A 25,960-nucleotide genomic window follows, 5' to 3' on the forward strand; every position below is an offset into this window, starting at 1 on the left:
TAAGTGAATTAATTAAATTACAAAAAAAAACTTTGTTGTGTAAGCGACTAGAGTTGTAGAGAATTACATTTTGTTTCAACCAACAATTGCTTCATTGGTATTACTGAACATCATTATTCCACTAATATTATAGATACATTTTCAACAATTTAAATATTACAAATCAATTCCTCAGGTCAAAGGTCACCCCCCTCTAAAATAATGCAATCAGCCACAGCACTGATTTAAAATGTTCTGCAACTGTAGCATAAGAAACAGGTAATAAACCTGTGCAGTATCGATGAATAATAGGAGAACAAGTGAAAGAGTGAAAAGGCAACCACAAGTGGCAAAGCCACATTCAGCTTAGCCTGAAGATCCTGCAGTATATAGTTGCTAGTACTTTTACTACATTGGTGTGATCACAAGATCAGGAAACTTTAAACATCACAATAAAAAAAAACACCAGGACACAATTAGTATTGCTAGGTAAAACATTTATAAATTAATACAAACATTCCCTTTTTTAGTGTTTCTTACAGATTTTCCCCACAAGTTCATTTCATTAGATTCTTTTTCACTTTTAATTATAGAAAAATATTTCTGACAACATTCATTATCTTGTGTGTTTCATTCAGTCGTGTTGATTAATTCATTCGCCTTTGTATTTCTACGACCCATTGATTGGTTTTTACATTATCTACAGATTAACTCAGTCCATCTCCTGTCTCAGCCTCAGCAACAGGAACTCACTAGAGCATGTTTGCATAGATTCCAGAACAGGAAATATCTCTGGGACAGTCTACCCTTTCACAACACTGAAACAAGAGTGATAAAGAAATCAAAAAACGTGTGAAAAACCAATTTGTTTGAAAAAGAAATCCCAAACGGCACATTCAAATATGACATACAAAATGCAGATTCTTATAAAACGAGAATCATGAATCCATACTCATGAAATAGAAGCTTGTTGGTTTTATTTCATATTCTTGATCAGCTCATGGGTTCTTAGACAGTTGAAACTTCTGTCACATTCTCCCCAACATAGTATAAATCTGATGAAAAGTGACTAAATCATGAATGTTCATTATAGTAAATAGTTACTGATGGAGCAGGGCGCTTGCAACGCCGAGGGTTGTGGGGTTTGATTCCCGCGGAGGCCACCCATATACGAAAACATCTATGAGTGCTTCACTAAGTCACTTTGAGAAAAAACGTCCAGCTCAATAGCATAACATCACTACATACACACCTACCTGGTTGGCTGAGGAAGACACATAACCCACGTCAAAATTCAACACACACCTGTGAAGAGTTGACCACACACACAGTACCTTAAATCAACCAACCACTGATAGTAAAACCTGTTTCAATTTCTTAGAATGTTCCTTTTTCTTACTGGTTCTCATGCATTCTCTTGAATGTTTGAATAAATCACTTTACGCCAAATAACTGAATGATATTTACTCTCTCAGGACCTGATCCGCCCACCCCATTACCCTCAGGAGTAATTAAATAATAATCCCAACACTTTGATAAAAAGTCACCAGCCATTAACAAGGTGAATCCCCCCATATTGTTTGTCTGAAAAGTATCAGTCAGCCAGAGCCGATTCATTTAAAGATGCACTAATATTTTCGATCAAATGGAACTTTTTTTGCCTTTTCGGACACATTTCCTTCTTGCTTTTCCAACAAATGTTCCTATTTTCTTGGTTTGATGATAAAAATAACCTGGGTCATGTGACATGGCCCAAAAGACAGCCGGGGACATCGGGTTTGATTGTGTGTTGCAGGTTTGCTTGGGGATCGGTGGCTGGTTTCAGAATAGGTAATGGTCTAACAAATGTTAGTGAGACTAAAGCAGATTCCAAATGTAGCATTTCTTACCACATAAATCATCCATTTAGGTTAGTGTTCATGTAAAAACGATAATTGTCTCCAGCTACAAAGATAAGCAACCAGTTAAAAAGACTGATTAAATTAACTAACACTACACTCCAGTAAACCTGGAAGGAACCGGATTTAAAACATATTTGTTGACAAAATAATTAGAAAACCACATACACATTTTAAATTGCACAATGAATTCAAACAAAAGAAAACATCCATGATGGCCAAAACATGGCAAGAGCAGTCATCTGCCCTTGAAGGCACCTTCATGCCTAAACAACTCTAACTAAATAGACCGTCAGGAGCAAAAACAGTGTGCGACTCATTATTAAGGGCTAGTATCTGACACTTTAAATCCCACAGGAAAGTTAGCGGAGGACAGTGGAGGTGATTTAGCCGACGGACAGGCGGCGGAGTGTATGTTCGGACAGATGGAGCCATGAACAGCGTTATGGAAAAACACTGCAGACATTCACTTCGCTCTCCTCCATCCCCCACCTTGTACTCCAATTAGCCCACAGCAAGCAGCCCTCTGCTTCCATCTCCCCATCTCTTTCTGGTCAGATGACTCACGAGCTGTTGATGTCACCCTCGCACTCCAACACAGTACCAGCTTGGTTCTCCATTCTCTGTAGAGCACAGCTTACACAGACCCGGGTTGGTTAGCCGTTCTCTGTCAATCACTGCTTAAACAGACCCGGGTTGGTTCGCCGTTCTCTGTCAATCACTGCTTTAACAGACCCGGGTTGGTTGGCCGTTCTCTGTCAATCACTGCTTTAACAGACCCGGGTTGGTTGGCCGTTCTCTGTCAATCACTGCTTTAACAGACCCGGGTTGGTTCGCCGTTCTCTGTCAATCACTGCTTTAACAGACCCGGGTTGGTTCGCCGTTCTCTGTCAATCACTGCTTTAACAGACCCGGGTTGGTTCGCCGTTCTCTGTCAATCACTGCTTTAACAGACCCGGGTTGGTTCGCCGTTCTGTCATTCACTGCTTACACAGACCCGGGCTGGTTGGCCGTTCTCTGTCAATCACTGCTTTAACAGACCCGGGTTGAGGAACTTGCTTCGTGCTCATAGGGTCTTGGTCATACAACCGAATTACTGTGCATTTTTTGTCCTGTTCAAATCTCTGGTTACAGCTGTTTGTTGGGAAGGACTTGAGGAATACATTCCACAGTGGGGGTGATGTTTTTTAGTCTATACATGCCCAGAATAAGAGTAACAACAGACGCCATTGATCGATAGTAGGTATGGCTTTCTAAAGAAGAGTGATGTCTGCAAAACTTGTGCATTATATCAGCCCTGGCAAAGATTTTCTAGAATGTATAAAACAAAAGAGCCAAGTTAATAAGAGATTGGGTTACAGATGGACTGTCACATTCACACACACAACCATGTCAGCTTAAAACAACACAAAATCAAAAGAATAATAACAAATAATACAAAATTAAAGTGATTAAAGTGTCTTGGCAAAACTTAAAACACTGTGTGGGCGCAGCTAGCTTCCTAACGCTCAACATGACACATACTGATGAATATGTGATTCACTGCAACACTGGAATGTTGTATATTTCCACAGATTTGTTTTCTAAAGTGACAAAAGTCCTCTCTTTACTTGGTACCTCAGAGACAAAGCTTTTGTTTCATGCCCATCAGCTAAAAAGGTGAGTAATAGTGTTTAAGAAAACATCCCGCTTATGCTAATTTCATCATTATCCATGCTTGTTGAGTATAGACTTCCATGTTTTGGGTCGATTCAATCTTAATTCAGGCCACTCTGAATGCTTTTGAATTAGTTCATAAAAAAAAAAAAAAAATTAATAGAGTTGGCAATCTGAATGGAAATGGAATTGAGCCCAGCCCTGCTGTATCCCATTGTAGGCTGCCTCAGGGCGATTGGCCTACATAGTATCATTCCCTTTCCAGTTGTCCTACCACCAAAACAATGCCCTTTCAGTAAAGGCTGCCAGACAGAACTGATCGCACCTTGTGTGTGTGTACTCACAGACTATTATTATTATTATTTATTTTTTAAAGGGCCCCAAAAAAAAGACCCGTTGGTTATTTTAGACTGCACCGCAGACAGCAACAGAATCGACGGGACACGTCTTCATGTTCGCCCACGCGAACCCGAACCAAATGTGCTGAGTGTGGCGGTCACATCGAAGAGCTGGGTAACGTGGTTCTCTGTGACTCGACTAAGGAAAACCCATGTAACTCGGCGAGAACAGTGAATACCACAACAAGCATGGTTTCCTCTCATGGCGCACTCAGCGGGGTGGAACAGGGCAGGTGGATCAAACACTTCCCTGACCTTTTCTATCAGTAACGCCAACTATCGAAGGTAGGACCTCAGGCTACAGACTTTCCCAGCCGTATCAAAAGAGTAGGTTGAGCCTCAGTGACGTATACTACGACGTGCATACTAATGTCACCCAGCCACCTTTAATAAATGAGAAATAATGGCAATTCTGAAGGAGGGATACACCCAAGCCAACATGTCAAGCTTATTCTAAATAATTAACCTTTTTTTCCCTCAACATTAACCAACTAATTGATCCTGCTTTTTGTGGAATACACCTCTGAGCTTGGCGTTTTTTTTGTGATAGCCAAACCGAAAACACAACATCACTGAGTGCATGGCAACATAACGGAGTGGGAAGTGTGTGTTCCCTCTGGAACACACAACACACACACACACACACACACACACACACACACACGTATGACAGCATACAGGCCCGTGCGTGCGTGCTGAGGTTTTGCTGCCTGCTCCCACATTGCATCAATACTGTATGTCTTTAAAATGTTTCATTAAAAAATAAATGATTATATAAATAAAGGAAATGACATCACATAGAAAAAAATATAAAACGTTAATAGAGGTTGTGGACACAAACACCAAAATGTTTTGTTTTCCAGTAAAAGGGGGGTCTTTCTCTGGTCTATTTTTCTCCTTATCTTTCCCACACACCTCCTCTATTCTTGACTCTTTTTCTTTCACAAATTTGCCAAGCTGAGGTGATACGTTTAAAAAAAACTCAAAACCAAGGTGCCTTCTTGAGATGCTCCATGTTTATCGGCCAGTTCCCTTCCCGTTGATTCCGTTAAGAGTTGAGACGATTCCGATCAGAGTTCCAGGAGTTTATCGACAAACTCCGTACCGAACAGGCAAATTAAACAGATTTTCTAAAAGACTCAAGCTTTTAACTTTGTTCTCCTTTGAACATATTATAATGTCTGATAAGCATTGCACACTAAAGGAGTGGAAAGTGCCAACTTAGCACCTAGTAGGCAATGTGCATCGACTTCATTTCCTGTGGCACTACCCTACCACCACCCTAATTTGGCATGGTGACTGTATGTTACCTACACTACACAAGACCTCCAGAATCCAGAGCCTCTATTGAGATACAGCTTGTATAGATTATTTACACATAAATAGTATATACATGATATGAACCGTCTCCTCAAAATTAACAGAAGAGTTATTTATAATTTCTCCCCTAACTCTCTTACTGTATATATACTTTCTCCATATAAAACTCATATTCCATTCTTGATTTGTTATCGACAGAAAGTGTCTCCCCTCCCTCTAGTCTCCTCTGCCCCCTGCAGGAGGTAACGGAAGATGCACTGTGAGGCCACAACACCTGCCCACAAGGTACCTCAGAGCCGGATGGCTGAATCTAAGAACTGTCCATAAAATCTCATCCAAAATGGTCTAATACGGACGCTAGATCAATGCTCCTACATGGATGCGTCATGGATTGGGCAGGTAGAACCAATCCCAGTCACAGATTTAACCGCCCTCCATCCAATGTTTTAGGCTGTTGGACGAGACCACACTTTGGGTGAAGGGTTCACATTTGACCTGCAAGACGGAGTCTCACTCCTCGGGGTCCTGGTTTTTGGGGAAGGGCATGGACACGGCGTGCTCCTGCGCCAAGGCGGCCAGCTCCTTCAGAAACTCTGTGAAGACGACGGCACAGTAGACGGCGTTCTTCACCCTCAGAGCCTCCGCCTGCTTCTCCAGCCCCGAGGCCCCTCCCCCGGAACCGCCACGAAACAGGGCGCTGTGCAGCGATTGGCCACCGTCTCGTACGTGGGCCAGAGCGAGCTGGGCGGCGTGGCGCGCCCTAGTGGGGCTGTTGGTGTGGCGGAGGATCAAGTCTCCTAGCGACGGTTTCCTGCTCTTCACTGAAACGAAGATGGAGAAACATGGTGCAGCACATGAGCTTTAAGAACACGCCCAGATTGGCAGCAAAAGGTAAGCAGCTGAAGATTGTCAGTCTGTCAGCGTCAACCTAAGAGACGCCACATCTTAACGAAGGTCAAGTTAGGGCAGGTCATTGCCCAATACTGGTACAGCGATATAGACCCAAGTAAAGCTATTGATGTTTACATAACCAACGGGAACTATGTTTTGAGACCGTGCTAAATTAAGTATATGACTTTCAGTTTAACAGAGGGTCGTATTATGGTTGAGAATCATTAAAACGTGTTTTCATAAAGATGAACTACCTTCACTCCCACCCACACTGAATTATGAAAATATACAAATAAATAACAATAATATAGTGATGTACAGTTAGGGAAGAAATTGTTTAATCCCCTGCTGATTTTGTTTGCCCACTGACGAAGAAATTATCAGTCTTTAATTTTTATGGTAGGTTTCTTTGAAAAATGAGAGACAGAATAAAAATACAAAAATAAAACATGTCATAAATGGTATAAATTGATTTGCATTTTAATGAGGGAAATAAGTATTTGATCCCCTCTCAATCAGAAAGATTTCTGGCTCCCAGGTGTCTTTTATACAGGTAACGAGCTGAGATTAGGAGCACACTCTTAAAGGGAGTGCTCCTAATCTCAGTTTGTTACCTGTATAAAAACACCTGTCAACAGAAGCAATCAATCAGATTCCAAACTCTCCACCATGGCCAAGACCAAAGAGCTGTCCAAGGATGTCAGGGACAAGATTGTAGACCAACACAAGGCTGGAATGGGCTACAAGACCATCACCAAGCAGCTTGGTGAGAAGGTGACAACAGTTGGTGCGATTATTCACAAATGGAAGAAACACAAATGAACTGTCAATCTCCCTCGGTCTGGGGCTCCATGCAAGATCTCACCTTGCAATGATCATGAGAACGGTGAGGAATCAGCCCAGAACTACACGGGAGGATCTTTTCAATGATTTCAAGGCAGCACTGTGAGGCCACAACACCTGCCCACAAGGTACCTGGAATGGGCTACAAGACCATCACCAAGCAGCTTGGTGAGAAGGTGACAACAGTTGGTGCGATTATTCACAAATGGAAGAAACACAAATGAACTGTCAATCTCCCTCGGTCTGGGGCTCCATGCAAGATCTCACCTTGCAATGATCATGAGAACGGTGAGGAATCAGCCCAGAACTACACGGGAGGATCTTTTCAATGATTTCAAGGCAGCACTGTGAGGCCACAACACCTGCCCACAAGGTACCTGGAATGGGCTACAAGACCATCACCAAGCAGCTTGGTGAGAAGGTGACAACAGTTGGTGCGATTATTCACAAATGGAAGAAACACAAATGAACTGTCAATCTCCCTCGGTCTGGGGCTCCATGCAAGATCTCACCTTGCAATGATCATGAGAACGGTGAGGAATCAGCCCAGAACTACACGGGAGGATCTTTTCAATGATTTCAAGGCAGCAGAGACTATAGTAACCAAGAAAACAATTAGTAACACACTACGCCATGGAGGACTGAAATCCTGCAGTGCACACAATGTCCTGCTCAAGAAAGCACATGTACAGGCCCGCCTGAAGTTTGCCAATGAACATCTGAATGATTCAAATGAGAACTTTGGCATCAACTCAACTTGCTGTGTTTGGAGGAGGAGGAATGCTGCCTATGACCCCAAGAACACCATCCCCACCGTCAAACATGGAGGTGAAAACATTATGCTTTGGGGGTGTTTTTCTGCTAAGGGGAGAGGACAACTTCACCGCATCAAAGGGATGATGGACGGGGCCATGTACCGTCAAATCTTGGGTGAGAACCTCCTTCCCTCAGCCAGGGCATTGAAAATGGGTCGTGGATGGGTATTCCAGCATGACAATGACCCAAAACACACAGCCAAGGCAACAAAGGAGTGGCTCAAGAAGAAGCATATTAAGGTCCTGGAGTGGCCTAGCCAGTCTCCAGACCTTAATCCCATAGAAAAGGTTTGAGTTGCCAAACATCAGCCTCGAAACCTTAATGACTTGGAGAAGATCTGCAAAGAGGAGTGGGACAAAATCCCTCCTGAGATGTGTGCAAACTTGGTGGCCAACTACTAGAAACATCTGACCCCTGTGATTGCCAACAAGGATTTTACCACCAAGTACTAAATCATGTTTTGCAGAGGGGTCGAATACTTTCTATTTCACATTTATAACTTTTTTGACATGGGTTTTTCTAGATTTGTTTGTTTGTTATTCTGTCTTTCACTGTTCAAATAAACCTACCATTAAAATTATAGACTGATAATTTCTTTGTCAGTGGGCAAACGTACAAAATCAGCAGGGGATCAAATAATTTTTTCCCTCACTGTAAGTGTTTTGGCCATTGCAGGTTGTACTGACAGAATCAAAGACGGTTCCCTCAGACGGTTCCTGTGTTTGTGGCAGGAAGTCAGTCAGACCAGTTTGAGCCACCTTCATTAAATATTCCCTGACACATGGATTCAGCTCAACCAGATCAGAGTCATCCAGATATTAGCAGCCAATCCAAAAAAACAACCAGCACCATAAGCCGCCTCTTGCCCAACCCATTCCTACTGAAGGGCACCTAAAAGCCAGCAGAACCTCCGTCCTGGCACCCCATAGTCGGAACCAGCTTCCCCTTGAAGCTACAACCATTTTTCAGAACCCTACCTTTTCAAAGAGCATCTAAAATATCTCCAACTAGAACGGCGGTGCTGTTCGCCAAGCTAAATACACAATACAGTGACTCCCCCTGATGAACTCCGGCAGTGTTCATTCTCTCCTCAGCTCCACGGGATGGGCTGTGTTTGTGTGGGAATGTCTCCCTCACCCAGAGAGTCGGAGCGTCTCAGCGGAGGTACCCCCATTGGGGAGGTGTCGGCCCAGTCCACCTTGCTCCTGGCGGCGAGGTAGCGCTGGGCTTTCCTCAGCATGGCAGGGAAGTCCTCGTGGGACGCAGCAAACGCCTCGATACGGTTCTTCACTGAGCCCAAGACCTGTTTGGGGGGGGGGGGGGGGGTTTAGGGAGAAGAGGGTAGAAAGAGATGAGAGAGTAGGAAGAAGAGGGTGGAGATAGTTTATTATATCTGGTGTTAAGTAAAAATCCCAGCCATGTATTCAAGTCTATTGTGAAGGAAGAAGAAACTATAGCCCCTCCCTAACCGGGCCGCCGAGGGCCTTGCCCCTCCCTAACGAGACCGTTGAGGGCCTTGCCCCTCCCTAACCAGACCGTTGAGGGCATTGCCCCTCCCTAACCGGGCCGCCGAGGGCAGGTCTCTACCTGTATGAGTGACTTGACGCTGGGCTGGAACACCATGTTGGTATTGAGAAGGAAGGAGCGCAGCAGAGGCTGAGGGTAGCAGGCCAGCTGGCTCAAGATACCAGTCAGCAGGATGTTGACGTACAGAGAATTCTGGAGCATGTTCTCCAGCTTGGCGAACAGAACCACCATGAACGGACCTGATGGAGGGAAAGGGGGAGACAGAGAGGAAGGCAGAGGAAGACAACAGCATGTAAAAGACAAGACCCAACGTGAAGAGAACCAAACGGCCACTCAAAATATCCAACGGTCATTGTCCATGTGAGTGCACACCGGGCCACGACAAAGCTGTCACCCAACCTCCAGTGAAACGACCCACAACATCAAACGCCTGTGCAGAGTCCTTACAACGGACGAATGAACTCACACAGTCAAGAGTCCAAAACGAACACAAGTGTTCAACGGACAACAAACCCCCCCCCCCCCCCCCCCCCCCGCTAAGAACGGAGATATTCCAACAGCCTCGCTGAGAGAGTCAACTAGACCTCAAATATCAGAAACCTCAAATGGTTACTCCATGGTTACTTGGCTGTTGTTTCTCACCTGTGTATGGCTGAGAGGCAGGCTGTCCCAGGGGCCTGGCCGGACTGACCAACCCCATGGCAGACGTCTCCCCCCTGGGCTCCCCTCCAGCCCCAGTCAGGTCAGCATCCAGGGCTGAGGGGGTCGGCGGCTCCTCTGAAAGGGAATCCCTGGTGACGTCCTCCTGCAGTCTGGCCGCCCTGCCCTCCCCCCTGCCCCTGTCCCTGTCCCTCACCCTCTCCTCCAGCTCCCGGAGCTCCTGTGTAAAGGCCTCGATGCTAATGCCCTGAATGTTGGAGTCGCCACCTCCCGGCACGATCTGCCCCCCCTCCCCTTGCCCGGGTCCGTCCAGGAGCTCGGAGATCAGGCGCTCCACGACTTCAGACGGGCTGGAGAGCATCTCCTCTGGGGGACCCCACCCAGGACTGGGATCCGGAGCGCGGGTCAGCATGTCGGGGGAGCTGGAGCGGGGCGCCGAGGAGGGCACGGGAACCGGCTGGGACGGGAGACCTCCGGAGCGCTCCCCGGACACACCCCTGTTCGCCTCACCATAGGAGGCGAGGAGGGAACCACAGGCCGGGGGAGGACCCGGACCCGCCGTCCCGTTCTGTTCCGCCCCGACGGGCTTCCACTGCTCACCCAGGTCCCTCTTCACCTTCTTCACCTCCATCCCTCCGTCCCGGCCGTCCGCGCGCCCGTCCTCCCGCCCAGTCGACGACGTCCCGTTGAAGAGGGACCTGCGGGGGCCCGTGGCGGCGGACGAGGGGAGGCCGGGCCCAGCCGAGGGGGCGGGTACGGAGGGCGCGTCGGGGGGGAGGTGGAGTGGTTTGGGAAGGGGGAGCTCCTCGCGCTGAAGGCTGCGTTTCTTGGTTCGCGGCGTCAGGCTGATGGTACAGTTGTTCTTACCGATGGTAACGTCCCACTCACCGCTGTCCCTGTCCGAGCTGCTCCACTCGGAGCGCGCCGCCGCCACCACCGCTGCCCTCTGCTGGCCGGGGGAGGTACCGCTGCCCCCTCCGCCCTGCTGGAAGGAGAAGTGCTCCGGGAACATGGCCAGGGAGGGGTTGGAGGTCGGGGCAGGGGGCGGCAACGGGGCCGTGTTAGGCGAGGGGTCCTCTCCGTCATAGGGGGCCGACCAGTTTCGGCAGGCCCAGGAACACAGCTCTATCCCGCGCCGCGCGTCCCTGAGGTACTCCAGGTATCCGGACTCCCAGTCCAGCCCCTCTGGAACGGTGTGAATGGGGCTGTCGGGGGAGAGGGGGGCGCTGGGGCCTCCACGGGGGGACGAGGGGACGGTCTCCATGGGGGGCGGGGTGGACGAGTTTCCTCCGGTGCTCTGCTGGCGCATAAAGAGGGCGAGGCGGGACGGAGTGCTGGGTTTGGGGTGGGCGGGGGACTCTGAGCCGGGGCTGTTCAGGACTACAGACGGACAGAGAACACACGTGAAAATACACCCAAACCGTAAACGCAACAGTGTCTGGACAACTACCATGACAAGCATGCTCGTAGGGTGCAGTTCATATCAGGATGTAAATTGTAGGACACTTTGTGCTGGAGCATCTTCTCAGTGATTGAAATGTCTCAAACAATCCCAAATGGAAGGGAAGCAACCTCTGACCCTCTCATCCAAGGTGGGGACACAGGAAATGGCTAGTGACCAGTCAGTTACCTTTCCCCCAGAAGGCAGGTTCCTCCTCCCGGTCAGCAGGGGGCAGTGTGCTAAGGCGGCAGCACTCTGGGATGAGGGACAGGAACTTGTCTGCTGATTTACCATAGAGATCTGTCTCCCTGACCGCACGCCGCTGACTCAACATTACATGTGTACAGGGCAGCAGATACCTGAAAAACAGCACCACAAAATTGCTGACTCAACACCAAGACAACACACGGCTAACGACTCAACACCAAGACACGGCTAACGACTCAACACCAAGACAACACACGGCTAACGACTCAACACCAAGACACCACACGGCTAACGACTCAACACCAAGACACCACACGGCTAACGACTCAACACCAAGACAACACACGGCTAACGACTCAACACCAAAACATGACAGCGTTACAGACTCAACACCAAAACCCACCCAACAACACACAGTTTGTGACCAAACACCAACACACCGACACTTTTACTGACCCACCACCACTACCAACAGCACAAGCAAACGACGGTCAGTAAGCTAGCGATGTAAAAGCTCATCTATGGACAGAAACTACAGTTCACACCCTGGCAAGCCTTTCCTTCCTGAAAACACAGTACCTGAGAACGAGCTGCAACATGAGGTCTTCACAGTTCAGCGAGAGCAGAGTCCTGAAGAGACCTAAAGACACCATGCAAAGCTGTAGGGGAAGGACACACACACACACGCACACACACACACACACACACACACACACATACACACACACACACACATACACATACACAAACAGTTTTAATAACCTGGTGGGGACAACAACAGTTATTTCTATTCATCAGAAGCTTAAAATAGCCAGATTCTCCTTGTGTTATGATCACAATGTGATTTCTGTTCTTTACTTCTTCAAGGCCTGCATCATTCTGTGACAACTTGTTAGAACATCATTAAACAACAGCTTAGGTGGTGGCTTGTAACTGTGGAAAGAGTCCACCAATACTTAAAGATGACATGCTATTCTTAATAAATACATTTTGGTCTATTATATTTCCAATATACTTTCACTGTTAACAGTTAATCTGTTAAATGACTAAAATGCAGCATCGTATTCAAAATCCCACCACCCACACAATCCCACCAGAAGAGAGAGGATTGTCATCACACACACACACACACACACACACGCACAGACAGGCACAGACAGACAGACAGACAGACAGACAGACAGACAGACAGACAGACAGACACACAGACAGACAGACAGACACACAGACAGACAGACAGACAGACAGACACACAGACAGACACACAGACACACAGACAGACAGACAGACACACACACAGACAGACAGACAGACACACAGACAGACAGACACACAGACAGACAGACACACAGACAGACAGACACAGACAGACAGACACAGACAGACACACAGACAGACACACAGACACACAGAGACAGACACACAGAGACAGACACACAGAGACAGACACACAGAGACAGACACACAGAGACAGACACACAGAGAGACAGACACACAGACACACAGACTGACTCGTGAGTTGCTGCTGATGCGTGTTAACAATGTGTCCAGAATGGTGTCGTTGTCATGGCGATGCACAAGGATGAAGCGCAGGAAGGTTTTCAGAAGAGCCGTCTCCGTGACGCTGCGCAGGAAGAGGTCCAGGTAGGCTGTGCTGGCTATCATCTCATCAACAGACGACTACAGGCAGAGAGAGGGACAACAGACAGTCAGAACCACATCGGGGGGCTAGGGTGGGTCCAGAGATCTGAGCGGCACAGGTACCACTGCAGGATTGGTCCAAATCTGGCCTTCCTCCATCTGTCAGTATGCATAAAGCATATACACTCTGCCTGTGTGTGAGACACAGTTCAATGGCTGTGTGACAAAAGACCGGGAGCGCAGGTGGAGAAATAGAAAGCGTCTGTGGACATGTCAAACTCCGCAATAGAACCCAAAGCAATTATTTGTCAACTCATAACAGCGCCTCGGACGGAAACGTCTAGGACAGCCAGCTAGCTAAGCTGTCCAGCTGTATGCCATTTGCTTAACTTTCCGTTTCCTGCACTTCCCAACATCCTGCTGACTGCGCTTTGATTTTGTATGTAACTTTAACTGTGTAAAAGTATCAATCAATCAATCAAATGTATTTATAAAGCCCTTTTTACATCAGCAGTTCTCAGAAAGTGCTTTTACAAAAACACCCGGCCTTAAACCCCAAGGAGCAAACGACAGTAGTGTTGAAATTCAGTGGCTAGGAAAAACTCCCTAAGAATGCCAAAATGTAGGAAGAAACATTGAGAGGACCCAGGCTCAGAGGGGTGACCAGTCCTCTTCTGGCTGTGCCAGGTGAATATATTAAGATTACAATTGTAATAATTAATAAATGTGTGTGGGCTGAGTCTAGAGTCTATTTAAATCGTCAAAAAAAAATTGCAATGTTTTGAAGATGAAAATAAGCATATTTTATATGTTCATCAAAGGAGAAGTCAGCGTCACGAGTAACGCAGAGGTTTCTTACAGTTTATGTATTCCACCTTCTCTTGAATTAGCTAATTATAAACAGCAAATACATGAAGGAGCACACTTCATAAAAATGACTTAGCAACACTGTGAAAAAAGAAAGATATTTCAAATGCAATGTATATTGTATGTAAAAATTACAGATTAGATTCATTTTTGTATGTTGATAAGGCATGTTTAGGCCTATTTATTTAAATGGTAATTTCTTCACAAAAATGTATACACGTATTCAAATACTCATACAGATATTTATACAACCGATGCATTCCTCCATATACAGGTGCTGGTCATAAAATTTGAATATCATCAAAACGTTTATTTCAGTAATTCCATTCAAAAAGTGAAACTTGTATATTATATTCATTCATTACACACAGACTGATATATTTCAAATGTTTAAATCTTTTTGTCTTTAGCCCAGGCGAGACACTTCTGACGCTGTGTCTTGTTCAAGAGTGGCTGGACACAAGGAATGCGACAGCTGAAACCCATGTCTTGCATACGTCTGTGCGAGGTGGTTCTTGAAGCACTCCAGCTGCAGTCCACTCTTTGTGAATCTCCCCCACATTTTTGAATGGGTTTTGTTTCACAATCCTCTCCAGGGTGCGGTTATCCCTATTGCTTGTACACTTTCTTCTACCACATCTTTTCCTTCCCTTCGCCTCTCTATTAATGTGCTTGGACACAGAGCTCTGTGAACAGCCAGCCTTTTTAGCTATGACCTTTTGTGTCTTGCCCTCCTTGTGCAAGGTGTCAATGGTCGTCTTTTGGACAGCTGTCAAGTCAGCAGTCTTCCCCATGATTGTGTTGCCTACAGAACTAGACTGAGAGACCTTTTAAAGGCCTTTGCAGGTGTTTTGGGTTAATTAGCTGATTAGAGTGCGGCACCAGGTGTCTTCAATATTGAACCTTTTCACAATATTCAAATTTTCTGAGATACTGATTTTGGGGTTTTCATTAGTTGTCAGTTATAATCATCTAAATTAAAAGAAATAAACACTTGAAATATATCAGTCTGTGTGGAATGAATGTATACATTATATAAGTTTCACTTTTTTAATGGAATTACTGAAATAAATAAACCTTTTGATGACATTCTAATTTTATGACCAGCACCTGTATACGCTTTTTAATGCTTTTTGAATCATTCTCTCTTATACACAAAGCCAGAGCGTCTCCTCACCTTGTGCAGGGCAGGTCCCATGACAGGTACCAGGAAGCCATTGTGAACATAGTCCACCAGCTGTCCGCGTACCAGAGGATGGGCCACTTGGATGACAGCGTTGCAGAACTCCAGAGAGTTCATGAAGAGCACCAGGGAGGCCACGCCCATCCAGTCCTCCCTCCGCAGAGCATGCCAGTCATCGCCCCGCACCTCAATCTTCCGGGGCAGGGAGGAGTAGAGGGCGCTCAGGCCGGTGGCCAGAACCTGGAGGGGGGGGGGGGGGGGCAGAAAGGAGGCGCAGAAAGGAGGTGGTCAGTGGGTGTTTAGCATGGAGTGTCATCCTGGACAGCACACTTTCATTTCAAGCTCACATTTTTAATGTGACCTGGTCTGCATACTTCCATTTATGTAACATCAATCGTCTCCGTCCGTCTCTCACACCCACTAGTACAGCCACTCGTTCACACCCTGGTTACATCCCGTATCGATTACTGTAACTCTCTTCTCTTCGGTCTTCCTCTCAAACGTATAAAAAACTTCAACTGGTTCAGAACTCTGCCGCTCGTATCATCACCAGAACATCTTCTATTAATCACATCACTCCTGTTCTTCAGTAGTTACATTGGATCCTTGTAAAGTACTGCATTGATTTTAAGATTCTGCTCCTCAGCTTCAAGACCATTCACAATCTCGCTTCTCTGTACCTCACTGACCTACTTCATATCAACATACCCACCCGTACTCTAAGGTCTTCTCCTTCTATTCACCTCACTGTACCTCCTTCATATCAACATACCCACCCGTACTCAAAGGTCTTCTCCTTCTATTCACCTCACTGTACCTCCTTCATATCAATATAACCACCCATACTCTCAGGTCTTCTATTCAACTCACTGTACCTCCTTCATATCAATATAACCACCCATACTCTCAGGTCTTCTATTCAACTCACTGTACCTCCTTCATATCAATATAACCACCCATACTCTCTGGTCTTCTATTCAACTCACTGTACCTCCTTCATATCAATTTACCCACCCATACTCTCTGGTCTTCTATTCAACTCACTGTACCTCCTTCATATCAATATACCCACCCATACTCTCTGGTCTTCTATTCAACTCACTGTACCTCCTTCATATCAATATACCCACCCATACTCTCTGGTCTTCTATTCAACTCACTGTACCTCCTTCATATCAATATACCCACCCATACTCTCTGGTCTTCTATTCAACTCACTGTACCTCCTTCATATCAATATACCCACCCATACTCTCTGGTCTTCTATTCAACTCACTGTACCTCCTTCATATCAATATACCCACCCATACTCTCTGGTCTTCTATTCACCTCACTGTACCTCCGGCCCATTTGACCACTATGGGGTTTAGAGTCTTCAACCGCTCTGCCCCTCGCCTCTGGAATTCTCTTCCAGCAGACATCCGTAACATCAAATCCGTAACAGACAATGGAATGGCTGGTATACATGCAGAGATGCTGATTTAAGAAACATTTGGAGTGGTCTCAACATTTTTTATGTATACATTATATTTTCTGTGTATATTATATATATATAAAAACTGAGAGAGGTGGTACAATCATGGACCTTGACTTTCACTGCAACCATCTAATCAGGAACACCACGTGGGGGCAATTAAGGATGAGGTAGAACAGAAAACCAGCAGGCTCCAGACCTCGTAGTGTAAGAGTTGAGTACCCCTGGTCTACACGCCATAGATTTACTGGTCACAACTGATTGGTTTAACAATGCCACAGTGATTGTTTGAAACATAATGCCTAGAAAAAAACTATACGGACCAAAATAGGTCCTGTACCTGGAGATTGGGAAAGCGTGACAGACGCTGGTTCAACCACTGCACAGGCCCTGCTGTACAAGAGACCACTGCACAGGGCCCGCTGTACCAGAGACCACTGCACAGGGCCCGCTGTACCAGAGACCACTGCACAGGGCCCGCTGTACCAGAGACCACTGCACAGGGCCCGCTGTACCAGAGACCACTGCACAGGGCCCGTCATGTGTGGTGACTCACAACCTCCCTCCCTCACTTATTCACACTCATTCACACGAGTCCATTGGCACAGAGCTGGGGGGGGGCAGCCAAGGGTGAGAGGGAGAAGTGTGTGTGTGTGCCAGGACTCCGCAACCAACACAGAGCCACTTTGATGTCCTGTCCAGAGCAGATCTAAACTCAAACACACAAAGCTCTGTACAAGCCCTGTCTGCAGCCATCGACCTCCAACACCACAGCCAGGTCACAGTTAGCACAGCGGTCCAAGACTCGATTCTCTCCCACATTTCCATCCGTCTGTTCCACCAACACAACACAGCCTGACCCGGCCCGGGGCCAGATACCACTGCAGCAGGGAGGGGCGACTGCGGCACAGAACCATGAGAACTCACTGGAAGACATCTGCACAGAACCATGAGAACTCACTGGAAGACATCTGCACAGAACCATGAGAACTCACTGGAAGACATCTGCACAGAACCATGAGATCTCACTGGAAGACATCTGCACAGAACCATGAGATCTCACTGGAAGACATCTGCACAGAACCATGAGAACTCACTGGAAGACAGCTGCACACAACCAAGAGATCTCACTGGAAGACAGCTGCACACAACCAAGAGATCTCACTGGAAGACAGCTGCACACAACCAAGAGATCTCACTGGAAGACAGCTGCACGCAACCAAGAGATCTCACTGGATGACATCTGCACACAACCAAGAGATCTCACTGGAAGACATCTGCACACAACCAAGAGATCTCACTGGAAGACATCTGCACACAACCAAGAGATCTCACTGGAAGACATCTGCACAGAACCATGAGAACTCACTGGAAGACATCTGCACAGAACCATGAGAACTCACTGGAAGACATCTGCACAGAACCATGAGATCTCACTGGAAGACATCTGCACAGAACCATTAGATTTCACTGGAAGACTGCGGCACACAACCAAGAGATCTCACTGGAAGACATCTGCACAGAACCATTAGATTTCACTGGAAGACTGCTGGACACAACCAAGAGATTTCACTGGAAGATCCAACACCCTGATCTGTGTCACTCCACAAATGTGTCTGTTGGTTCTTCTGAAAGCTCCTTGGTGCTCATGTTTGAGCATTAGCTTTGAAATGTGATGCCTTATCAGTGCATTATCAGTAAGGGGATGTGTGATGGAGGGAGATGACGACAGGGGAAAAAAGCAGAAGGAGATGCATGCCGCTTTATCATAACCACTGACTCATCAATTCCACTCATATCTCAAACACACACACGCACACCTTTACAAATCTTCAGTGAGTTGCAAACGTAAAGTGTGTTAGCGGAGCCCATATGGAAGCATGAGTCTAAACACGCACTTAGTAGGCAAGTTCATTCCAGCTCTGGGGTTTCCTCATAATCCTCCGACATAGTCCCACAGAACATGGATAAACCCGAACCTGCTGATCAGCTCACCACAGACCCTGAATAATGACATGTACCTTATCCATCAGCGTTCACGCACTACGATGAGCCGTTTCTCCGCATGCCAACTTCACAAAATGCATTTGGAATACCAGGAACGTCCCATTCCTCTCAGAGATCATCTCACTCACCGGACAGAAGTAGGAGTTCTCAGCGATGTAGCGTGCCACGCCCTGGTTGCTGGCGGAGGTCGCCATGACGAGGAGCAGGGCATCGCGGGCCTGCTGTCCGATGGCCCCGTCGCGGTGGATGAAGGGCACCAGCAGGGAGAAGATGAGCAGGTTGGTCGGACCCTGCTGGGCCGGACCAGTCCGGAACAACAGCTCCAGCACCGCCGGCGCTCGCGCCATCGACACACAGACCTGGGGACAAGACGACAAAGCCCAGGTCGTCAGGGGGCAAAGGGTCACACGGCCGTCCGTCAGAAATGTCTTCCCGGCTGGAAGTCCCGCCTTTTTAATTGGTTTAGAAGACAATAAGAGTGGTTTCCGATTGTAGATCCTTCCCCACTTTATAGATGATACGTGTAATGAGAGAAGACAGCCTAATGGCGTCCTGAAACTCATCTACAGTGATCCACTTAAATCCAAGTGCCCCTCTACCCACACTGGGCCAAATGTGAGCCGAGGGCCTGCTTCGGGTCTCGACCTTCTGCATCACACTCATCCAGCATAGCCCAGTAGGTAGAGATGGTGAAAAGGACACCCCCCTGTGTATCACCCACCTGATTGAGCAGCAGGACCAGGCTGTTCTCCAGGGAGAGCGGGCAGCCAAGCTGAGGCTCGGCACATGCCCCCAGAAGGGATAGGAGTGGCTGCAGGACAGCCTTGTGCTGGAGCAGCGGCTGATGCGACTGGCCTATCAGCATCTCGAAGAGCTTCAGCAGCGCCCCCTGGCTGTCGGGGTCCAGGCCGCGCCGGAGGTGCCACTGCACCACACGCTCCAGAACGTTCTCCGTGACCACCAGGCGCAGGATGGGGCCCATGTCGGCGCCCTCGCCCCCCTCGCCCGGCCGCTCCTCGGCCAGGAGGCACAGCATCTGGTCGGTGTGGTTACGTACCGCTGTGAGGTCGTCGCTGGAACCCGACGGGTCCCTCTGCTCCAGCACCCAGGACACCTGACCAGGAGGGAGGTGGGGGTTACTACCTGGTTCAACCGGACAAACACCCCGAGCAGAATATGCAGAGGGACTGCGCGTGCAAAGAGTGTGTGTGTGTGTGTGTGTGTGTGCCCGTTTTTGCTTGATACATTAACCACCAATCAGTAACTGCCTGGTGGAACCACCATATAAATGTGGACAACATAGTGAGTTTGACAAGTGAAATGACAAGTGTGTGTGTCGGTCTGTCCGTAAATGCAAGGGAACAGCCAGCATGACCAAAGATTAACTGAGTTACTCAGCAGGAAGACTCACAGATAGAGATCTGCTAGCATTGTGTCGGGCCCTGGCGTGTGCGTGGCTCTGTGTTATCTGTGTGTTGTGTGTGTGCGTGGCTCTGTGTTATATGTGTGTTGTGTGTGTGCGTGGCTCTGTGTTATCTGTGTGATATGTGTGTGATATGTGTGTGTGTGTGATATGTGTGTGTGTGTGATATGTGTGTGTGTGTGATATGTGTGTGTGTGTGATATGTGTGTGTGTGATATGTGTGTGTGTGATATGTGTGTGTGTGATATGTGTGTGTGTGATATGTGTGTGTGTGATATGTGTGTGTGTGATATGTGTGTGTATGTTATATGTGTGTGTGTTATGTGTGTGTGTGTTATGTGTGTGTGTGTTATGTGTGTGTGTTATGTGTGCAGCGTCCTTGCAGTCAGTCTTGGGTCTGTGAATCCACTCTCCATACAGACAACACCTCCCCCATACACTAATAAACATACAGGCCCCAGTCAGCAGTGAGCTATGAAAGAGACATTCTAGTGGAGTATCAGCGGGAGAAAGAGAGGACATTAAAGAGAGAAAGCAGTAGAGAGATGAAGAGAGAGAGAGAGAAAGTGTTGTTATGACTGTTATTTGTTTATTTGTACTTGTTGTTCACTCTGACAATGCTGGTTATTGTTGTTCTTGATGTCACCTTAAATGGGGCTGCTACCATGTAGACTCCTTCTTACTGTACCTCTAACTTTGGCAATATGGTTGTAATACCTGTCATGCTAATAAAGCTGAATTGAATCGAGAGAGAGAGAGCGGTAGAGAGATGGAGGGAGAGAGAGAGCGGTAGAGAGAGACGGCAGAAAGGACCTAGCGGTTATAACATAGACCCCAGAAATGGGTCTGTCTGTGGCAGCACGGATGGAGGAAGTGGTGAGGCGGTAAGGCGAGGCAGTGAGGTGAGGCAGCGCGTAGGCGAGTGCATGTCAGGAGATATAGAGGAGGATGGGCGAGGCTCGCTGTGGGCTGTGTGTGAGCGGACCAGAGGTTATTCTGTCGGTAGAACATAGTGGAGATAACGGCCCAGAGTCCCAACTGGGCCGCCCATGCAGACTATCAATATGCACGCGGAATGAATACAACAGCCTGTTAAATATAAATCCTCCGCTAGAATTTCTCTCACCTGTCGCCAATGGTTGTCGAAGACCATGAGGCAGGTCTCTGGGTCGGCCGTACACGGACTGGAGAGGGCTGACGTCCTGCTGGACCTGTTGCCCGGACCTCGGGGGGTCAGTCGGCTCAGCCAACTCATCCTGGCCTTCAGCGAGGGGTCAAGGTCAGAGGTCAGGGTTCAGAAAGGGGCAGGAGAGGAGGACGGGGGTGGGGAGAGGGGAGGGAGGTAGGGAGGGGTGGTGGACGTGGAGAGGCCGAGAGAGAGAGCGATTCCAGACACAGGGATGAGAAGGAAAATTCTAAAAGAAACAGTAGAACGGGGACAACGACTCTGTGGTGGTCTTCGCGATGAGGCTGTCACTCGGTGTCAGTGTCACAGTGGTAACTCGAATGCGTGTCGGCTCTCCCTGAAGATCCTGTCATCCAGTCTGCAGCCGACACCACTCCATGCCCAGGCAGAGGACCACAGACCTGCAGGGACCGCATTCATTAACATACCCAGGCAGAGAACCACTGTCCTGCAGGGATCGCATTCATTAACATACCCAAGCAGAGTACCACAAAACTGCAAGGACCACGTTCATTAACATACCCAGGCAGAGAACCACTGTCCTGCAGGGATCGCATTCATTAACATACCCAAGCAGAGTACCACAAAACTGCAAGGACCACGTTCATTAACATACCCAGGCAGAGAACCACTGTCCTGCAGGGATCGCATTCATTAACATACCCAAGCAGAGTACCACAAACCTGCAAGGACCAAGTTCGTTAACATACCCAGGCAGAAAACCACTGACCTGCAAGGACCACATACATTAACATATCCAGGCAGGGGACCACTGTCCTGCAGGGACCACATTCATTAACATACCCAGGCAAAGAACCACTGTCCTGCAGGGACCACATTCATTAACAAATCCAGGCTGAGGACCACAGACCTGTAGGGACCACATTCATTAACATACCCAGCCAGAGGACCACAGACCTGAAGGGACCACATTCATTAAGATACCCAGGCAGAGGGCCACAGACATGCAGTGACCACATTCATTAAGATACCCAGGCAGAGGACCACAGACCTGCAGGGACCACATTCATTAACATACCCAAGCAGAGAACCACTGTCCGGCATGGACCACATTCATTAACATACCCAAACAGAGAACCACTGTCCTGCATGGACCACATTCATCAATCCAGAGGTCACTGCTGGAGATTTGGAGTGGGGACCACTTTTGTGTTGTTAAATACTGTTATAATTCTAGACATGGGAGGTTAAGAGCAGGAAAATACAGAAAGAAGCAAAGACAGACAACAGCTGAGGAAGATGTAGTACAGTAGAAGTAATGTCCTCTAGTAGTCTAAAATAAGCTTTTGGAACATAGCAGAGAAACCACACAGAAGAGTGACGTCTCTCTTCATCTCATTACATCCCACGCTATACCGCTCCAGTAATTCCCCAATGACACAGAGTGGAATGGCAACACTGGTACCCAAACCAAAGACTCTGCTCAATAAAGACCAAGCTGCATGCTTCAGTGTGAGCTACAGGAAGTGATTGCCTCCTCTGGGCTACAAATGTTAATAATCAGCACTAACACTACCACAAATCAGGATACTGGGGAAATATGCAACGCAATAATAACTGAAGCCCATTGAAGTCCCAGAAGGACAGGAGAGGGAGATAGAAACACCAAGAAAGAACCAGGGGTCAGACCATATGCCCACGTGAGAAGCTGCAGACAGAAAACACACAAATAGAAGATATAATAACTTTCATGGAGACAATGTTACTGCCACATCAAGTGGATATTTGGCCCACTATATAATTCTGCTCGTGAACTATAGGTCCTGAGTTCATATCTCCTCGCAGGCGAATTATTCCGTATAGATGAAAACTTTGCTGGCTAAAACAGTTAGTATCTACATTATGGCAAGCCTGAAATAAAACAGTTTATGGAGGATTTTTGAATTACGCATTGTGCATGTGTTTTGGGTCAGGATAGACAAACACATTTGCTGGGTTAACAACATAGTTACGATATCATAAGCCTAAACTGATACTGTATACGGTTATATTTCTACTGTATTTGGCATGGAATAGTTCATCTTCAGTCTCGCTAGCAATTTCTCAAATCTTTTGATTATTCCAAGGACATTAGTAGATACTAGTAAGCCTATCTTTAATGGAGTCTAGCGACTGCTGAAACGTGTAATGCCGTGGCGTAGTGGTTAACGACAGCGTCTCTAATATGGAAGACCTACGTTTGAATCTATTGAGAGCAACAACATTTATTTCTGGTAGATTCCAAGATTCTCTCGTCTTTTCACTTGATGAAAAAGTTTGTTATAGTCGCCTTTATTGAAAGTTATTGTATAAATGTCATTCACGAATGACAGAAAAAATTATGTTTTTTTGCAATGAAAGAAAAAAATACGTTCCTATGCTATGAAATGAAATAGCTTTGGCAGACTCGCTAGCAAATGCTAAATTCTTATGACTATTCCAGTAAGTTAGTAGATACCGGTAAAGCTTATTACTGGCTAATACGCTGTTAAAACGGGCAGTGGCAAACGCCATACATAGACGCTATTTGTGGTGGAGGTAAACTTAGTAAGAAACGTTAGTCAGTTTAACTATCAATTTCATTCACAAATGGCCAATTAACTATTAAAACGGCCAGTGGCAAAAGAGCATTTGTTTAGGATAGAGACAAGAGGCTATACCGACACCCAGCACAAGCACAGCTCTGTGGTGTAGTGGTTAATGACACAGCCTTTCACGTGGGTGACCCAGGTTCGAATCTCGAGATGGCAGCACATTCTATTGCGGGCCGGCTAAACTAGGCTTGCCTGGTTTATTGTTTAAATATCACGGTAATTGTCAATACCGGTGTATCGCAACACCCTTATAAGAAAATCACTCCATAATAAAACAGCCTTGCTACAGTTGGGAGAACTAGTATTTGATAATTTTTATCATCAGTGCTCTTCAACTGTGAGTGACGGAATCTAAAACAGAAATCCAGAAAATCACACTATGATTTTTAAATAATTAATTTGCATTTTATTGCATGACATTTGATACATCAGAAAAGCAAAATTTTATATTTGGTACAGAAACCTTTGTTTGCAATTACAGAGATCATACGTTTCCTGTAGTTTTTGAGCAGGTTTGCACACACTGCAGCAGGGATTTTGGCCCACTCCTCCATACAGACCTTCTCCAGATCCTTGAGGTTTCGGGGCTGTCGCTGGGCAATATGGACTTTCAACTCCCTCCAAAGATTTTCTATTGGGTTCAGGTCTGGAGACTGGCTAGGCCACTCCAGGACCTTGAGATGCTTCTTACAGAGCCACTCCTTAGTTGCCCTGGCTGTGTGTTTCGGGTCATTGTCATGCTGGAAGACCCAGCCACGACCCATCTTCAATGCTCTTACTGAGGGAAGATCTCCCGATACATGGCCCCATCCATCCTTCCCTCAATACGGTGCAGTCATCCTGTCCCCTTTGCAGAAAAGCATCCCCAAAGAATGATGTTTCCACCTCCAAAGCTCTATTTTTGTCTAATCAGATCACATGACCTTCTCACATTCCTCCTCTGGATCATCCAGATGGTCAGATGGTCCATGAATGCGTAGTGTGTTACTAATGGTTTTCTTTGAGACTGTGTTCCCAGCTCTCTTCAGGTCATTGACCAGGTCCTGCCGTGTAGTTCTGGGCTGATCCCTCACCTTCCTCATGATCATTGATGCCCCATGAGGTGAGATCTTGCATGGAGCCCCAGACCGAGGGAGATTGACTTTCATCTTGAACTCTTTCCATTTTCTAATAATTGCGCCAACAGTTGCCGCCTTCTCACCAAGCTGCTTGCTTATTGTCCTGTAGCCCATCCCAGCCTTGTACAGGTCTACAATTTTATCCCTGATGTCCTTACACAGCTCTCTGGTCTTGGCCATTGTGGAGAGGTTGGAGTCTGTTTGATTGAGTGTGTGGACAGGTGTCTTTTATACAGGTAACGAGTTCAAACAGGTGCAGTTAATACAGGTGATGAGTGGAAAACAGGAGCTTGGCTGCTTCAAGAAAAACTAACAGGTCTGTGAGATCCAGAATTATTAGTGGTTGGTAGGTGATCAAATACTTGTGTCATGAAATACAATGCAAATTAATTATTTAAAAATCATACAATGTGATTTTCTGGATTTTTGTTTTAGATTCCGTCTCTCACAGTTAAAGTGTACCTGTTAAAAATTACAGACCTCTACATGCTTTGTAAGTAGGAAAACCTGCAAAATCGGCAGTGTATCAAATACTTGTTCTCCCCACTGTACATAGACACTAAATAAGATTTCACAAAATCACCATAACAAAAAGCCAGGCTACATAGATACAAAACATAATTACCAAAATCACTCCACAACAAACAGCCTTGCTACATAGATACTATACATTATATAACTAAATCAATCGACTGAAGATTGATAAAAGGTGAAAGAATAAAGGAGAGTGAGAGATAGATGCCGGCCACTCAGAGTAAGAATAATAGCAAAATAAACGTTTCAAAAAGCACTCCTGATCTTTTTACCCCAATCAGTTCCAAATTCCATTTC

The 25,960-nt window shown here is 46.7% G+C and overlaps 1 protein-coding gene across 2 annotated transcripts in view; it reads right to left on the reverse strand.

The window, feature by feature from the left end:
- Positions 1–3,673: 3,673 nt before the first annotated feature.
- Positions 3,674–25,960, reverse strand: part of fam160a2 (family with sequence similarity 160 member A2) — a 33,370-nt gene continuing 11,083 nt past the window's right edge. For both annotated transcript variants that reach the window (XM_020041291.3, XM_013139144.4), the window contains 11 exons: positions 21,358–21,818; positions 19,530–19,922; positions 18,937–19,167; positions 15,322–15,567; positions 13,149–13,316; positions 12,216–12,295; positions 11,619–11,788; positions 9,971–11,368; positions 9,389–9,567; positions 8,939–9,104; positions 3,674–6,072 (listed from right to left, as the gene is read on the reverse strand). In XM_020041291.3, the coding sequence (XP_019896850.2) occupies positions 5,762–6,072; positions 8,939–9,104; positions 9,389–9,567; positions 9,971–11,368; positions 11,619–11,788; positions 12,216–12,295; positions 13,149–13,316; positions 15,322–15,567; positions 18,937–19,167; positions 19,530–19,922; positions 21,358–21,486 (3,471 nt within the window). In that variant the 5' untranslated portion in view covers positions 21,487–21,818 and the 3' untranslated portion in view covers positions 3,674–5,761. The remainder of the gene's footprint in view (positions 6,073–8,938; positions 9,105–9,388; positions 9,568–9,970; positions 11,369–11,618; positions 11,789–12,215; positions 12,296–13,148; positions 13,317–15,321; positions 15,568–18,936; positions 19,168–19,529; positions 19,923–21,357; positions 21,819–25,960) is intronic.

This window comes from Esox lucius, chromosome 20 (genome assembly GCF_011004845.1).
Source record: "Esox lucius isolate fEsoLuc1 chromosome 20, fEsoLuc1.pri, whole genome shotgun sequence".
In the NCBI taxonomy this organism is placed as follows: Eukaryota; Metazoa; Chordata; class Actinopteri; order Esociformes; family Esocidae; genus Esox; species Esox lucius.